This window comes from Nansenia antarctica, assembly GCF_963989245.1.
Source record: "Nansenia antarctica genome assembly, chromosome: 3".
Taxonomy (NCBI): Eukaryota; Metazoa; Chordata; class Actinopteri; order Argentiniformes; family Microstomatidae; genus Nansenia; species Nansenia antarctica.
In genome coordinates this window covers 76396218-76415362 of record NC_137688.1, presented here as the reverse complement: position 1 = coordinate 76415362, position 19145 = coordinate 76396218, and the positions used below count along the sequence as shown (strand labels likewise).

Here is a 19145-nt window from a genome sequence, read left to right as displayed (position 1 = left end):
TGAGCCTTTGAGCTGTCTCGAGTAAACTTCCTGCAGTTTTCAAATGCGTGTTCAATAGGCACAGCAGCTTTTTTTTTTCGCAGCTAGGCTACCTTCTGCTACTAGTGCTTGATATTCCTTCCATACAGCGTGCTTGCAATGGTGAATCTTAAGGTGACTTATGAGATTCGTTGTGTTGTAACTCGTAGACCTTTGCCCTCCTCTCCGAACTTTTGTCGAACATGTGTTGCAAATTGCAAACGCACTATCTGCCTCAGAAACTCTGAAGAATGTCCACACCGGGGAAGACATGTTTCGCTCTCGTCTCTACACTGCGTGGTTGTACGCAGGCGCAGCATCATGAGCGCGGAAACCGGAAGCAGAAATATTTCCGGCTTCATATTGTCGGCTCTATATCGGCTGAAATTGTATAAAACCGATAAATATTTAATAACATTAATTTCCCATTATCGGGCCGATAAATATCGGTGCCGATAATATCGTGCATCCCTAGGCAGAACTCTAAGCATGTCTAACAGATGAATGTCATCTGTATGATAAGGCAGCAAGCTGGCTTGGAAGGGAGCTGCCAGTCAAGCGTGCAAAGGCCACGCCCACACAGCCTCAGAACTGTCTGACCAGGAAGTAGAGCCTAACTAGAAGATTATTTTCATAGTTTATTATGTGTTAACATTTTTCCTGGACACAAAATACAATTGGAACCATTTAATGATTACTTTCCAGACCCTTTAATTACAGCAAATGCCATCAGTAATATTATTATTGCATTTGCAGGACGTGTCCTGTCAGTCTAGATGGGAGTTCAGTGAACTGTTTGTCTGTCATGTCTAATCGACATGCGCTGTTTCTGCCTCCAGTGTTTCTAGCCGCAGGTCCTCTTCAGCTGTAACCATGGTAACCATGTATGAACCAGAATCCACCGAGTCCCCTGGATCTGGCCGTGGTTCTCCAGCCCTGAAAAGCCCACAGTGGGGTCCAGAGATGGTGGCAGTGAAGCTGGAGGAAGAGGATGTAGAGGAGAATGGTGTGATGGTGAAAAGCCCACAGTGGGGTCCAGAGATGGTGGCAGTGAAGCTGGAGGAAGAGGATGTAGAGGAGAATGGTGTGATGGTGAAAGAAGAGGATGGAGGAGACCAAAGGAGGGAGGAGGGAGTGACGGTGAATCAAGAGGACAGAGGAAGAGTGGAGATGAAAGACAGTGAGATGGATGGTAAGTCTTTGTTATTGGTGAGTGTCATTGCACTGTTGTAAAACCAATGCTGCCAGTGCAGTGTAAGTCAGTCAGTGCCTGCATCATCTGACAGTCCTGCTCTCTCCCACTGTGTGGGGTTGATATATCAGGGCTAGTTCCCCAATCTAACCCAGTCCTGGACTACAGGACAGCCACATGTTAACACCGTTATCCCCAGTCTAACCCAGTCCTGGAGGCCGTTCCACTAAAGTGGATTAGTATATCGGCGATTGAAATAAATCAATCAGGCGATCAGGCAACTCGGGATTGGAATTCAAGCCTCAGGTGATTCCTCGAACGAGGATCAGGCTTGTGTCATGAGTGTTCACAGAACACCGGCTTAGAAATCCTCGATATGGGCGCGTGCACGCAGACATAAAGAGCCCCGAAGAGTCGATCTGTCGAAATAAAGATACTCCACTCTGCAGGGGTCCTACATTTGCGCAGCATTCCGAATTATTGATCTTTATGAAGACGGAAAAATAAGATGTAAAATAGTGCAATACTACCGCAATTAACAAGGCGAGGGAAATGGTTTGGCAAGAAATTGCTGACCGATTAAATGCGTAGGTCATACTAGCCCCAGTTATTGTTATATGTTCATATTTTAATAAATGAATATTTACTACTGTGGTGATATCCGCAGCAGGCTACAAGCCGTCTTATCGTCACAATGGCCTAGTGGTATCGACCGCTGCTATAGTATTTATTCGTCTTTTTAAATCGGTGGTTCAAATCCTTCTTCAGACACACTTTTTACTGCATTTCGTTGTCTGAATCTAATCTAAAATCTCATCTAAAAAAGTATGTAGGCTATAAAATTGTGGTGCAGGCTAATTTACAATAACTGACACGATTACAATGGTGTTTGAAGCCTTTGCATGAAATCTTCGGTTAAATGTAAAAAAAAAAAAAAAAAAAACGTATTCAAGTCTCGAACTCGCAACCTTCGGAACTCTAGCTGGTTGCCTTAACCACTGCGCCAGCCAGACCGCTGTGTCAAAAGCAATGCAAGTTAATAGACATACCTATTTATTTTATTTTATTTTTTACACTTTTTAATTTATTTATCTATCTATCACACTTTCAAATTATCTATCTATCACACAGTCAAACTATCTATCTATCTATCTCGTAAAAAGTGGGAACTAATATTTCCTAAAAGACACTTGATGGAACTGTCGTTCGGGATATAGTTTCCGCCTGTGAGACATTTTTGACGCACGCATTACTTTAGCCAGCCTCTTAGCCTGCTCGCGATCAGAATAACTCGGGAGGCTATGTTGCATAGCAACCAAACAGCGAATTATTTGAGCCACATTGATGGACCCGAACGCAAGATAAAATTATCGCCGATTAGAACTTTATCGAGGATTAGAAGATAATCGACCTTCGTGGAATGGGCCCCTGGACTACAGGACAGCCACATGTAAACACCGTTATCCCCAATCTAACCCAGTCCTGGGGGCCGTTCCACTAAAGGTGGATCAGTATAGCGGCGCTATAAATAAATGCGGCGCTCAGGGAACTCGAGATTGGATTTCAAGCCTCAGGTGATTCCTCGAATGAGGATCAGCCTTGTGTCATCAGTGTTCACAGAAGACAGGCTTACAAATCTTCGATATGGGCGCGTGCACGCAGACATACGCAGCCCAGAAGAGTCGATCTGTCGAAATGAAGATACTCCACTCTGCAGGGGTACTACATTTGCGCAGCATTCCGAATTATTGATTTTTTATGAAGACGGAAAAATAAGATGTAAAATAGTGCAATACTGCCGCAATTAACAAGGCGAGGGAAATGGTTTGGCAAGAAATTGCTGACCGATTAAATGCGTAGGTCATACTAGCCCCAGTTATTGTTATATGTTCATATTTTAATAAATGAATATTTACTACTGTGGTGATATCAGCAGCAGGCTACAAACCGTCATATCGCCACAATGGCCTAGTGGTATCGACCGCTGCCACAGGTTTTATTCGTCATTTTATATCGGTGGTTCAAATCCCTCTTCAGGCGCACTTTTTACTGCATTTCGTTGTCTGAATCTAATCTAAAATCTCATCTAAAAAAGTATGTAGGCTATAAAATTATGGTGCAGGCTAATTTACAAGAACTGACACGATTACAATGGTGTTTGAAACCTTTGCATGAAATCTTCGGTTAAATGTAAAAAAAAAAGAAAAAAGAATGACTTAGTCAAGTCTCGAACTCGCAACCTTTGGAACTCGAGTCCGCAGCCTTAACCACTACGCCAGCCAGACCGCTGTGATGACAGCAACGCAAGTTGAGAGAATTACTTTTTTTTTTACACTCTTTTCTTTATTGATATATCGATCTATCTATCACACTTTCAAAATATCAAGTTATCTATCACACAATCAAACTATCTATCGATCGATCACACTTTCAAAATATCAAATTATCTGTCTATCACACAGTCAACCTATCCATCTATCTATCTTGTGTGAAGTGGGAACTAATATTTCCTAGGGAGGAACTGTCGTTCGGGATGTAGTTTCCGCCTGTGAGCCTTTTTCGACGTGCGTCTCACTATAGCCTGTGTTTTAGCCTGGTCGCGACCAGGCTAGTTATATCTGACTCAGAAGGAGCTCAACCAAGCAGCGAATTATTTGAGCCACATTGATGGCACCGAACGCAAGCTAACATTTTCGAGGCTTAAAACGTTATCGAGGCTTAGAACTTTATCGAGCTTCGTGGAATAGGGCCCTGGACTACAGGACAGCCACATGTAAACACCGTTATCCCCAATCTAACCCAGTCCTGGACTACAGGTCAGCCACATGTAAACACTTTTATCCAAAGTGACTTACTACATTTGTCTAAAGTAAGTGAATCAATTTACAAAATTGGGGAATAAAACATAATAAAAACAGACAAGAGAGAAATATGATAGAAAATCAATTTTAGGAATAGCAACTGCACTCTACTGCCCTCTACTGCTCTCTACTGCCCCCTACTGCTCTCTACTGCTCTCTACTGCTCTCTACTGCACTCTACTGCTCTCTGCTGCTCTCTACTGCTCTCTACTGCTCTCTACTGCCCTCTACTGCCCTCTACTGCTCTCTACTGCTCTCTACTGCCCTCTACTGCCCTCTACTGCTCTCTACTGCTCTCTACTGCTCTCTACTGCTCTCTACTGCCCCCTACTGCTCTCTACTGCCCCCTGCTGTTCTCTACTGCACTCTACTGCCCTCTACTGCTCTCTATGGAGAGGTATGGAGGGGCGGGGTTATGGATGGCCTTGAAAGTATGGAGAAGGATTTTGTAATCGATGCGGTGTTTGATGGGGAGCCAGTGGAGTTGGTGTAGAATGGGGGTGATGTGACTGATGACAGGGGGTTCTGGTGACAATACGGGCAGCAGCGTTCTGGACCAGTTGGATCTTGTGGAGCAGTTTGTGGGGGAGACCAAAGAGAAGGGAGTTACAGTAATCTAGGCGGGAAGTGACGAGGGAGTGGACCAGGATTGCGGCGCTGTTGGGAGTAGGGGTGCAACGGTTCAGTTGGCCCACGGTTCGGTACGGTTCGGTATTTTGGGTCACGGTTTTCGGTACGGTTCGGTTCAGAAACAAACGTTCCAGACCAACTCGACCTCTGACCAAAGGCCGCGTTCGAGGCATTCACGTGGACGCTCCGGCGCTCTCAGAGCTAATTTACGAACGCGGCCAAATTGATCTTCTCGCCATAAAGCTTAAGCGTACAGTGGGCTTCCTGTATAGATTTAAATCTTGCTTTTCCTTGGCTTCCAGAAAACGTCTTGTCTCCGCCCTTTTCCTTTCACAATTGGATTATGGTGATACAGTATATAGGTTTGCTTCTCTGTCCACTTTATCCAAGCTAGACCCCCTGTATCATTCGGTTCTAAGATACATCACCAATAGTGCCTTCAGGACCCATCACTGTACACTGTATAGTCTGGTTGGATGGCCATCTCTTTCTGTCAGAAGGCTCCAACACTGGTACACTCTTGTGTTTAAAATCATCTCTGGCTTCTTACCGAATTATCTGGGCCTGAAGTTCATCCCTATACCGAGTGGCTCGGGTCTCAGGTCTCGTAGATGGCTACAATACAAGGTGCCACTTATCATGAACAATGTTGGAAGGGCAAGCTTGTCTTATTATGGCCCTTGGTCTTGGAATGACCTACAGACTACTTTTAAATTAGAGGCCCTTATTTCCATAAGTATCTTCAAGCGTAGATTAAAGGATGTGGTCACCGCTCGCTGTACCTGCTTTGGTTAGACTTCTCAATGTTTTAATCACCTTGTAAATACCCCTACCATTGTTTGTCTATTGTATTGTTGCCACTGTCTTATGTCCTGTCTTGTTATCTGAACTGTTTTTTTAAGCTACTATTTTGACCCTGTCTTGGCCAGGTCTCTCTTGTAAAAGAGGTTTTAATCTCAATGTGACTTCCTGGTAAAATAAAGGTAAAAAAAAAAAAAAAAAAAAAAAAAAAAAAACGAAAACCGAAAACCGTCACGGTTCACTAGTGAATTGAGCCGTGGAACGCAAACCGTACCGTCCGTAAAAAAACCGAGAACCGTTGCACCCCTAGTTGGGAGTGAGTGAAGGGCGGAGGCGGTTGATATTACGAAGATGGAAGTAAGCAGACCTGATGGTGTTGTTGACGTGGGAGTGGAATGAAAGGGTGCTGTCGAGGACGACACCCAGACTCTTAACCTGGGGGGAGGGGGAAACCAAGGAGTTGTCAATGTTGAGGGTGAAACTGGGGTGCTTGGTGAGTGTGGATTTGGAGCCAATGAGAATTACCTCTGTTTTATTACTGTTTAGTTTGAGGAAATTTGAAGTGAACCAGGATTTAAGTTCATGTAGACAGGCACAGAGGGAGGAGGGAGGGAGGGTGGAAGTGGGTTTGTAGGAAACGTAGAGCTGGGTGTCGTCCGCATAACAGTGGAAATGAATGTTGTATTTATGGAAAATCAGACCAAGTGGGAGGAGGTAGATGATGAAGAGGATAGGGCCAAGGACAGAGCCCTGGGGAACACCAGAGGAGAGGGGGGACGTGAATGATTTTAACTGTATAAATTGAGTGCGGCCAGAGAGATAGGAATGGAACCAGTGTAGATGGGTGTCAGATATACCAATGGAGGCTAAACGGTTAAGGAGGGTGGAGTGTGATATAGAATCAAAAGCGGCGCTCAGATCGAGTAGGATGAGGATGGATATGAGTCCGGAGTCAGCTGCCATCAGGAGGTCATTTGTGATTTTGAGGAGGGCTGTTTCTGTGCTGTGAAGGGGGCGGAAGCCAGACTGGAACTGTTCATAGAGGTTATTGTTTGAGAGATGAGTATGAATCTGTAAAGCCACCACTTTTTCCATGATTTTTGAAAGAAATGGCAGGTTGGAGATGGGACGGAGGTTATTGAAGATGTTGGGGTCTGAACCAGGTTTCTTCAGAATAGGTGTTATGGCTGCGGATTTGAGAGATGATGGGACAGAACCAGAGGTGAGGGAGGAATGGATGATTGCAGTTATCAGGGGCAGGAGAGAGGGGAGGGAGGCTATGACCAGGGAGGAGGGCAGGGGGTCAAGTTGGCAGGTGGATGGCTTGGATTTCCGGATGAGTTTAGATAAATCGGCAGCAGAGGGGAGATGGAAGCAGGAGAGAGGTACAGAGAGGGGGGGATGGGGAGATAGGGGAGATGGACAACTGGACATAAGAGGGGTCAGTTGCTGGTGGATGTTGGCTATTTTTGAGTTGAAAAATGACATCAGGGAGTTACAGTGCTCAGTGGAGTAGAAGGGAGTCGGGGGGGCGGAGTGAGTAGTTGACCACTGAGAACAGGGCCCTGGTGTTCCCAGCACCAGCAGTGATTGTGTCTGTAAGATATTGGGATTTGGCTGAGGAGAGGGCGTCTTTGTAAAGGAGGATGTGGGCAATATGCATCTGTTTGTGAACAGTGAGACCGGTTTTTCTTGAAAGCCGCTCCAGCTGACGTCCTTTGGCTTTCACTCTACTGTCACACAATTATTCAGAGCTTTGACAGCCATGGGTGGGGTCATTAACACTAGAACAGCCATGGGTGGGGTCATTAACACTAGAACAGCCACGGGTGGGGTCATTAACACTAGAACAGCCATGGGTTGGGTCATTAACACTAGAACAGCCATGGGTGGGGTCATTAACACTAGAACAGCCATGGGTGGGGTCATTAACACTAGAACAGCCATGGGTGGGGTCATTAACACTAGAACAGCCATGGGTGGGGTCATTAACACTAGAACAGCCATGGGTGGGGTCATTAACACTAGAACAGCCATGGGTGGGGTCATTTGACCTAGTGAGTAAAAATAAATTCTACCTTTGAAGTTGATCAAATTTCAGGACCCTCCTTTCATGACTTTTCCGAGATAAGTGCGTTCTACCTCCTGACATGTTCTAAATCTACCTCGTATAAAGCTATTTCTATAACAGGTTTTACCCCAGTTACATACGCAGTAGTGATAGGATATTATATGTCTATGTACAGACAGTTATGAATGATAAACTGTACAGTAGGTCTCGCTATAGCTATCGCAGCAAAGTACTTGCAGTAGCCTACATTTGATTATGTCTGTAATCCTCAACTGATTTTCATGGAACAACATGGAACAAATACAATTTTATTTATGATACAGTATATAATGTGTATAAAGTGTATTTATGATACAGTATATAATGTATATCAATTTTCAAATATTAGCGTATTTATGACTATTATTTTTAAATAATGATTGTTAAAGGAGCACAGTCTAATACTGGGCTACTGAGATGCTAACCCGCGGACTCTGGTTGACGCGCCGTGCGTTCTAGTTTGATGTGTTCTGTTGGTTATACACGATCCGTAGTCATTGGTTTGCTGCATAAAAAACCTTTATTGCGTTACTAAGTGCCACATTCCAAATGGCTTAATCACTGGTATAAAACAATAACAATCACAAACTCAGCGCCCTTGCGGTCAAACCTATTTGCCCTTCCGGGGTCAACACCTGACGATAACAACAATTGTACTACCTTATAAAGACCTGCCTCAGGTATTGTGACAGCGCCACCCCATGCCCACACAGTGAATTACCACAAATATGACAGGACCATATCTGGCTCTTACACACCGGCCCCTAATTGTTACTGGCACCGACATAACAATTTAAACAAAATACCATAAAAGGAGCAAACGTTATAACAGACCACAACCAATATAAAGTACAGACAAAACAAATTTACCCTTCATGTAACAAACAAAGTTTCGTCACTGGCCTTTCAATTGTACTTGATTTGGTCTGTAATCTCACAGAACGTACCAGCCCCTGTTTGTCTGGAAAAACCTCTATAACCTTGCCTAGTGGCCAAGAACCACGAGGAGCTGAGGAATCCATAATAACAACGATATCTCCCGCTGTCAAACTCCTTTTCTTCTGGTTCCATTTTTGCCTCTCCTGGAGCAAGGGCAAGTACTCCCGTATCCATCTCTTCCAGAAAAGATCCGAGAGGTACTGAACTTGTCGCCATCGTCTTCTCACATATTGGTCCTGAGGATCAAACACTCCAGGTGGTAAGGCGGGTTTACCCTTCAAGAGAAGAAGATGGTTGGGCGTGAGTGGTTCCAGGTCATCGGGTTCCTCCGAGAGCTTGGTAATTGGCCGATCATTCAAAATGGCCTCCACTTCACACAACACTGTATGCAGTCCATCATCATCCAACGTTTGCTGACGTAGGACAGAGCTGAGAACTCTTCTCACCAGACGGATCATTCTTTCCCACACCCCACCATGGTGTGAACCTGCTGGTGGGTTAAAACTCCAACGGATTCCAACCTCCTTGAATTCTCTCATGACTCAATGCAGCCAGAGCCCCCTTCAGTTCTCTCTCTGCCCCAACGAAGTTGGTACCGTTGTCTGACCTTAGGTGGACCACCTGTCCTCTCCTGCTAATAAAACGCCGCAAAGCATTGATGCAAGCATCCGTTTCCAATGAAACAGCTACCTCCAGATGTATAGCCCTGCTTGCCATACAGGTAAATATAACTCCGTACCGCTTACAAATTGATCTTCCCCTCCTTACTTCAACGGGTCCAAAGTAATCCACTCCAGTGTTGGTAAACGGTGGTAGATCGGGAAGGTTTCTCTCCTTAGGGAGATCTGCCATCTTTTGCTCCACTGCTCTTCCATTGTAGCGTTTACAAAATCCACAGTCAGAAATAATCTTCCTGACAGCCGAATTGGCGTTGGTGATCCAAAACCTCCTCCTCACCTTGGACAGTGTGTGAACCCGCCCTCCATGACCCAGATTTTGATGCACATGCTTGAGAATGAGCGTAGATACATATTGATCTTTGGAGAGAATGAGCGGATGTTTGGATTCCTCAGGCATTGCTCCTCTGATCAGTCTTCCACCAACCCTCAAAAGGCCATCCTCCAAAGTAGGATCCAGCTTAAATATTGGACTCTGGCGACTCACTGTGGCTCTCTTAGAAATCCTCTAGCATCAAACCGCGACTTGCGGACATTGCCGTGACCCCTTGTCCTTGCACCTTTCTCAGGTTACTGCGTTCCAACAACATGGCTTTTAGCCTGAGAAACCAGGCAACTGATGTTTTGAGCCTCCTCCAATCAGAAAAGTAGGCAATGAGATGGTCAGTAGGACTCGACACGTCACTTATGGCATTTACTGTTGCCTCCTTTCTGATTTCCTGGTCATTAGGGTCCACCGACACTTCCCCCACCATTTTGGGCCAGTCCTTCTCATGCTTCCAAAGAAACGCGGGCCCTTCAAGCCATCTGCTATTCCTCAAAAAGTCAGAGACCTTCAACCCTCTTGACGCATCATCAGCTGGATTGTCTTTGGAACCAACATGCCTCCATTGTGATGGTTCAGATGTTTCTCTGATTGCCGAGACTCTGTTGGCCACGAATGTATGAAAGCGCCTATCCTCATTGTTCAGGTATTTCAACACTGCAGTGCTGTCAGTCCAGTACATGGAGTCCTCCAACTGGAAGTTCAACTCTGCCTTCAGTAATGAGTCCACTCTGACAACAAGGCCAGCTGCTGTTAACTCCAGTCTGGGGATAGTCACCGCCTTCAAAGGTGTCACCCTGGCTTTACCGAGCAGAAAGGAGACCTGGATCTTGCTCTCATGATTCAACATCCGGATGTATGTTACGGTTCCGTAGCCCCTTTCACTGGCATCGGCAAAGTGATGTAGTTGAGCCTGTTTGACCTCTCCAAAGTCCACTGGCTTGATGCACCTGCCCACATTGAATGCTGCCAGCACATCTAAGTCCTCCAACCACCTTTTCCATTGCTGTAAGATGTCCTGTGGCAATGCATCATCCCAACCACATCGTCTCCGACAGAGCTCTTGCTGCATCATCTTAGCAGGCAAAGTGACTGGTGCCAGGAAACCTAAAGGGTCATATACTGAACTGGTGATCGACAACATACCACGTCGGGTGAAAGGCTGTTGTTTTACCTCCATCTTGAATCTGAAAGAGTCGGTCTCCACACACCATTGTAGACCCAGCGCCCTCTCTACTGGGAGCTCATCTCGATCCAGATCCAATTCCTTTAGGTCCGTGGCCCTTTGCTCTTCTGTGACTGTTTGCAAGACCCTACGACTGTTACTAATCCATTTTTCCAAGATAAAGCTCCCCTTGCGACAGAGAGTGATAAGATCTTTGATCATCTGGACAGCTTCTCCTTCAGTGGCTGAGCTCTTCAAACAGTCGTCTACATAGAAATTCTGCTTGACAGACTGAAGGACCTCAGCTGAAAACCAGTTTGAGTTATCATCAGCAGTTCTTCTCAGTGCATAACTTGCACAACTGGGAGATGACACTGCACCGAACAGATGCACCGTCATACGATACTCCACAAGATCCTTGGTGACATCCCCATCTGTCCACCAGAGAAAGCGAAGAAAATCCCTGTCCTCCTCCGCAACCTTCACCTGATGGAACATGGCTTGAATATCACCCATAAACGCCACCGGTTCCTGTCTGAAACGACTAAGGACTCCAAGGAGTGAGCTGGTGAGATTAGGACCCTGCAAGAGTTCACTGTTCAATGATGCACCTTGAAATGTGGCTCCACAGTCAAAAACCACACGAAGGGATCCTTTCCTAGGATGGTGGACACCATGGTGAGGAATGTACCACACTTTCCCGTTCTCACCATGCCGTTGCTGTTGTGTCACTTGCTCCGCATAGTTCTTACTGATGAGCTTGTTCATGTACTCTGTATACTCCCGGTGCACAAGCTTGTTATTGAGAAACCTTTTCCTCAGCCCTTGAATTCTTTGCTTTGCCACCACAAAGTTATTGGGCAGATGTACATCCTTGTTCTTAAAGGGCAATTTCAAACAATACTTCCCCTCCTGAAGTACTGCTGAATTCTCCATGATTTCCAGAAACTTGAGGTCTTGTCTGGACATTTCATTTTCCTTCACAGTATTTTCATTGAATTCATGGTTGTATTGATTGGTCAGCATTTCCTCCAGCTTGCACACTGCGATCCTGTTTACCATAGCAGAGGGAACTTCTGCCTCCCAAGCACCACTGCTTCCATTCAACGGACCATTAACGGCCCATCCCAGCACTGTCCTAATGGCGTAGGGGCCATTACCGCGGCTGTTAATGATCTCCCATGGTTCTAATACCTTGGGAGAATTGGTTCCTATCAAAAGGTCGACATTTGCCTTAATAGTCGGGATGTGTACCTTCGACAAGTATGGCCATTTAGCCAACTGTTCAGGAGTCACTATATGGTCCGGAGTGACTGGCATCCTTTTCTGTGTGAGAACTTCTGGGAGAGCATAAAAATCATTGCTGACCAAATCAGCTACCTCCAAGCCAGTCAAGGAATAGGCTAAAGCAACAGTTTCTTGCCCCATTGTGCTCAACCGGAAGGTGGTTCTTCTGCCTGTAATATTCAGTTTCTGCATTAGATCTTCTGAGCAGAATGTGGCTGAACTACCAGGATCCAGGAAGGCATATGTTTTTATGGTGCGATTTCCTTTTGTCACTTTCACCTGTACAGGGAGAATGGACAAACCACAGTGGTCCTTACCGGCCCCTGTATCAGGGTTTCCGTTAACCGGTAATTACCGGTCTTTGTCCGGTAAAATTAGTTGAAGTCCGACAAATGTAAAACTCTTCGGTCACAATGTCCGGTGAAAATAATTCCCTAAAACCCTTCTGCGCCGAAATGTACCTCCGCCGTCACAAATCCGCACACAACATTGTAATTACCGTAATTTCGAAACGGTTTGTGCTATCGAAAAAATTCCAACTGTCCCTGAAAGCTGAGATGTTGCACTTCAACCAACATATAGGGTATTACGGTAAAATGTGGCGTGACGACATTCTCAGAGTCAGTTTACTCACAGTGAAGGCGGAGGAGGAGTTGTACTCCCGAGTCCGAGTAAGTATGATTTGACAGGCAGTTAAACTAAATGCCTTCCCAACCAGCGAGACCTGGTTATAGAAAGGACGTTGTTTTATTGATAAAAAAAGGGTAAAACTGGAAAGAGAAAATAGAAAACTCACATTAATCCCAAACAATTTAACAAACTTCAGTTAACGTAATGTGGAGTCCGTTCATTGATCGATGCTGTCTGTTCAGTTCCCAGTGAGGCGCCCGTTCAGCGCTGGACATAATGGCATAGCGCGCATGCGAATCATGTTATATTATTATATATTGTATATAGCTCGCATCTAATCGTATCGGATGAGAAATAGACATTAAATGGCATATATAGGCCGCTACACAACAGTAATCACCGCGACAAACAGCTATATTATATTTTAATATGATGACCGGAATATCTGACGTTTGTCCGGTAAATCGAAATCTTCCCGGACACGATGTCCGGCGGCAATTTTTTCTAGCGGAAACCCTGCCCTGTATGTCCACACGTTTTGTATGTCCATATCTGGCTCTTACAATGATAATTAACCTCTTCTGCATGTGCAGCCACTCCCCGTGATAATCTGACCGTAATCCTGTATGGTGGTACGATGCTTGTAGGAGGTGCTCTCTGAGAGACATACTTAGATAGAGAACACTTTAATTCATATATTTGTATTCATTGCCTATTATCTTGTTAAATGTTGATATTTAATTTCTATATTTTTTTTTCTTTCTTTATATCCTAATAGGGCTGTCCCAAACGACTATTTTTCTAACGATTAATCTAGCGACTAATTTAACGCTATTTTGTTTTACTGTTCGATAAAAATAAAAGAAAATGATCATGTGTAGGCCCCTTAATTTCCACCTCACTGCTATGTTTAGCCAACTTGAATGCCAACATGGTCATTTAGAAGTCTGTCCATCACCACTAACGTTACTCTCGCTGCTATGTTATGATTAGCTAAATTGATGCTAACGTAGCATGCGAGCTACGAGCTAGATAACGTACAGTAGGTGCGAGCACCACAATGACAATAGGCTACCGTAGCTAGCCAGCTACATAGCTAACGTTACTAACACCAGAAGACAAGACATACAAGCTGTGGTGAGCTACATTGCTTGTGTAACATTAGCTAGTAGCTATCAATTTTTCGCTCATACACGGCCGGAAAAGTGAACAGAAATACAACGGTGACTTGCGGCTGTCTTCACAAAGAGCTCCAGGATGCTTTCGCTTGAGGTGCTCGTTCATTGCAGACGTACTGCTGTGATAGGCCATTTCATTTTTGCTTATTTTTTTTTGCTTATTTTTTGGGTTATTAAAAAAATAAAAAATAAAAAACTATTTTTTAAAATTTACGACGCACCGACGCACATTGCGCAAGTCGACGAATCGTAACAGCCCTATATCCTAATGCTGTATGTAAAGCACTTTGATGCAAGAATGACACTATTTACAGCGCTGTCAATTTTCAAATATTAGCATATTTATTATTTAAAGCACTATTATTTTAGCACTTTGAATTGCCCTCGTTGTATAAAATGTGCTATACAAATAAACTTGCCTATGTAACCCTGTATATGTTCCTATTCTTACAGACCAGCAGAGCTCCAACCCAGGTTCAGACAGCGAGCCCAGCTCCACCACACCAGGAAACCATCAACAACACAGGAGCTCGAGGCGGAAGAATCACCTTAAAACACACCCACAGACTTACACCGGAGAGAAGACCTACCGCTGCCCACTGTGTGGGAAGAGTTTTAGTGAAGCAGGAGTCCTGAAGAAGCATCAGAGAATACACACCGGAGAGAAACCATACCACTGCTCCCAATGTGATAAGAGTTTCAGTAAAGCAGAACATCTTAAGAGGCATCAGAGAACACACACAGGAGAGAAACCATACCACTGCTCCCAATGTGATAAGAGTTTCAGTAAAGCAGAACATCTTAAGAGGCATCAGAGAACACACACAGGAGAGAAACCATACCACTGCTCCCAATGTGGGAATAGTTTCAATCAATCAGGAAGTCTGAAGATTCACCAGAGAATACACACCGGGGAGAAACCATACCACTGCTCCCAATGTGATAAGAGTTTCAGTAAAGCAGGAAATCTAAAGATTCATCAGAGAACACACACAGGAGAGAAACCATACCACTGCTCCCAGTGTGGGAAGAGGTTCAATACAGCAGGACATCTAAAGATTCATCAGAGAATACACACCGGAGAGAAACCATACCACTGCTCCCAGTGTGGGAAGAGTTTTAGTGAAGGAGGAAGCCTGAAGATGCATCAGAGAACACACACAGGAGAGAAACCATACCACTGCTCCCAATGTGGGAAGAGTTTCAGTCAAGCCGGACAACTAACGATTCATCAGAGAACACACACAGGAGAAAAACCATACCACTGCTCCCAATGTGGGAAGTGTTTTAGTGATGCAGGACACCTGAAGATGCATCAGAGAACACACACAGGAGAGAAACCATACCACTGCTCCCAATGTGATAAGAGTTTCAGTAAAGCAGAACATCTTAAGATTCATCAGAGAACACACACAGGAGAGAAACCATACCACTGCTCCCAATGTGGGAAGAGTTTCAAAGTAGCAGGACAACTAAAGAGGCATCAGAGAACACACACAGGAGAGAAACCATACCACTGCTCCCAATGTGGGAAGAGTTTCAATCAATCAGGAAGTCTGAAGAAGCATCAGAGAACACACACCGGAGAGAAACCATACCACCAGGAAGCCTGAAGATGCATCAGAGAACACACACAGGAGAGTAACCATACCACTGCTCCCAGTGTGAGAAGAGGTTCAATACAGCAGAAAATCTAAAGAAGCATCAGAGAACACACACCGGAGAGAAACCATACCACTGCTCCCAATGTGGGAAGAGTTTCAATCAATCAGGAAGTCTAAAGATTCACCAGAGAATACACACAGAAGAGAATTCATACTACTGCTCCCAATATGGGAAGAGTTTCAGTCAAGCCGGACAACTAACGATTCATCAGAGAACACACACAGGAGAGTAACCATACCACTGCTCCCAGTGTGGGAAGAGTTTTAGTGAAGGAGGAAGCCTGAAGATGCATCAGAGAACACACACAGGAGAGTAACCATACCACTGCTCTGGAAACGATCGTAGCTCTACGTCGGGTATTACCTACTGGTTATGCAGAGTTATTTCAGGCATGTGAGCCGCACTGCCTATACTGTAATTCATGCGAAGTGAATGTGGCTCGTAATAAAATTAACAATGTTGTTATCAGCCGAGAAAATGAGTTAAGAAATGGTTTCTTTTACAACTTGAGTATAAGCATTTGCCTGGTTAGTAATCAAACGTTAAATCACCCTTCTCTGCCCTCTCCCGCTTCCAGACCAACGCCTACCCTATATTTTAGCACTTGGCTTAATTCAGCCGCTTTTCTTTGAGCCGCTATTCACCTGCGTTCAATTTAAAGTATATTTGGTATTTATAGAAGGAAGCACGTACGCAATGTTAAACAAGCGCAGCTCGTTTTATAAATAATGCTTACGTCCGTTTAGAAAAATTTGCTTACGTGAAAGTCAAAGATGACGTACCTTTTTATAAATAAATAAACAGAATAGGGGGGGTTTCAAATCAGTTGTGCAATAGTCTATTTTGGTGAGTTGTTTCTATACAATTGACTTATATTACATTAACTCTTTCACCGCCAGTGTTTTCTGAAAAAGTTGCCAGCCAGCGCCAGCCTTTTTGATCATTTTCACTCATCTTCACTCATCTTCAATTCCCAGAATATTCTGTTCTATGAATATGTAAACACTGAATACATCAGAAGAAAGAAGAGACCTTCTTCTTGCACACAAAAAAACAAGTTTGATTCTATCTTCTTCCTAGCATGTTCAGTGAACACTTCAATGTTGGTGATTTTCATCAAAAAACTACTTTTCGGACAAAAAAACAGAGAAAAACGCGTTATTTTCACCCCCAAGACCCGTTTGACCCATTTAACATTATAAAACTATAATACACATATATAATAATATAATACACTACATTTTATGTATTTATTTATTTTCTAATATTCATTATAATAATAATAACAATACATTTATTTTATAAGGCATTTATACATTTAGTCTATACTCCAAAATAACCCATCAAGTTGAGTTGATATAAATAATCAACCATAAAACCAAGAGATGACGGGTTGTTGCTGGGGTTTCACATTTGGGTATTTTCTCCCGACAAATATGCTTATTTAAATATTTAGGGTTATGGTTATTTTTATTTTATTGTTTTCTTTAAATTCTTCTTGAATAACTGATATTTTGGGGGAAACAATCTCTTATTTCACGGCTGGCTGGCTGGCTGGCTGGCTCTCTCTCTCCGACAGGACTGAGCGCCATCTGATGGTGACATTTGGCATGACATAAAATATATTCCTTTATTTGAAATCAGCATTTATACATTACTCTATACTCCAAAATAACCCATCAAGTTGAGTTTATATAAATAATCAACCATAGAAACCAAGAGCTATATCTGTAATCTGTGTATTAATTATAGGCTACTAAATCTGAGTGGCAGTTGCCTGATGAAATCAAATTCACAACTTTTGTCTTTCATTATAATCTTCTTAATGAGGTCATTTGATGTAGGCCTAGTGATTTATTTTAAAATTATCTTTATTACATTCTATTAATGTTTTATTCATATTTGATCAGTTCTAATTCCTACTTAGTTCCATAACTGCTTATGTTACCAGTGAAGACAAGAGCAGGTGATCTCCAATTGATGCAGGTTTTATTGTGTGGCTCTGTGCATACAGACAGACACGCAAAATGAGAGAAAATCATTCCCCTTAGGGAGGGGGGAGGGAGGGTGAGGAAGGCCCCCTCCGTCCACTCTCCCCTCCATAAGGGATGAATGATTTAAAGTAACACCGGCTCCTCCGGCCTCCCCTACCGGCTCGGTCTTACCGCCTCCTCCGGCCTCCCCTCCTCCTCCTCCGGCTAACCCTGGGGCGCCGGCGGCGACGGACGGGGCGGGAGGTTCTGCGAGCTGGTCTGCGGGGCATGATGGTGGTAAGGGGAGTGTCTGAACAACGGAGAACCTCCGCTATTTATGGCGTTTTCGCCCCGTGACGTCACGCTCATCACTGTGACGCAATCGGCCCGTTTTATCAAAACCACTTTGATGTCTGTCACAACAGAGTTGACGGGTTGTTGCTGGGGTTTCACATTGGGGTATTTTCTCCCGACAAATATTTGAAAATTAAAAAATTAATATGTTTTAGTTGAAATAGGGTGATATTCTGGGCCAGATACTAACTAGTTGTGATATTACGTGGTCTGGCCGTTATCGGGCTGGTCCGAATTCGTCCAGGTCCGTCGGTGCTTGCTGGGGTATACCTATATACAGGGGTGCACATAACTGGTGCGCCAGTGCGCATGCGTCGCCAAAATGCATGCTGCGCGGCAGATCAGCCGCATGAGGGCGCTTTTGCGCACCAAAAAAAATAAATAAAAAGAAGTTGATCACAAAAAAAACATCCTCTACCATGGTTGAAATTGAGGACAGTGATAATTTACAGCAGTCAAGAGAGCAGTGATGATGACGATTAAGCTTGTAGTATAAATAAATGCTTAGGCTGTAACTTTTTGTTGAAAAGTTGATTTCAGTGTTTACAGAACAGAGCAGTGCTTAAAGAGATGTCAGTTGATTTCATTGTGTTTAAAGAACAGACATTCAGTTAGTGCTTAAAGAGATGTCAGTTGATTTCATTGTGTTTAAAGGAGTCTGACAGACTTTCATGCTTAAAGAGCAGTCATTTGATTTTGCATTTGTTTCTTTTGTTTTGCACACAATCATTTGTTCGTTCATCTTTATTTATGAATAAATGTCGTTTTGCTAATATAAGTTATCCATGTATCCCTTTTTCATCCATCCTGTGGGACGGGTCGTGACTCGCGAGCTCGGGGAGCACCAAGCAGCATCCCTAGGTGCTCCTCTGAGCACTGGCCCCAAAAAGTTATGTGCACCCCTGCCTATATATAATATAAACATAATAATCATCTCAATGTATAATATGTGTTTTTAAGGGTTCGTAATATCAAAATTAACCTTGCTGTACTGTATAGCGGACACATAATGGACTGTACTCAATATATAACAGATTAGATTAGATTAGATTCACTTTATTGTCATTACATAGTAGGCTACAAGAAAATGCAACAAAATTATTGTGCGTCTAACCAGAAGTGCAAAAATAGCAATTACATTGCAGTGATAAGTAGCAGTATTTACAGCAGTATTTACAGCAATCTATACAGTTAAGTGCAAATGGTAGCGTGATGTGCAATGACATACAATGGTGACTGGATGTATATGTGCAGTGGTATATATACATTGAGATTATATACAATGTGCAATTTTACAGGCTATGATAAATATGTTGTATATAGTGAAGTATACAAAAATA

The 19145-nt window shown here is 43.7% G+C and overlaps 1 protein-coding gene across 1 annotated transcript in view; it reads right to left on the bottom strand.

Annotated features, from left to right (window-relative positions):
- Positions 1–10628, bottom strand: part of LOC308154421 (creatine kinase, testis isozyme-like) — a gene marked incomplete at both ends in the record, with an annotated part of 31828 nt that extends 21200 nt beyond the window's left edge. Inside the window, one exon of the mRNA XM_080527583.1 lies at positions 10234–10628. Within this exon, the coding sequence (XP_080383709.1) occupies positions 10234–10628 (395 nt within the window). The remainder of the gene's footprint in view (positions 1–10233) is intronic.
- Positions 10629–19145: the final 8517 nt, after the last annotated feature.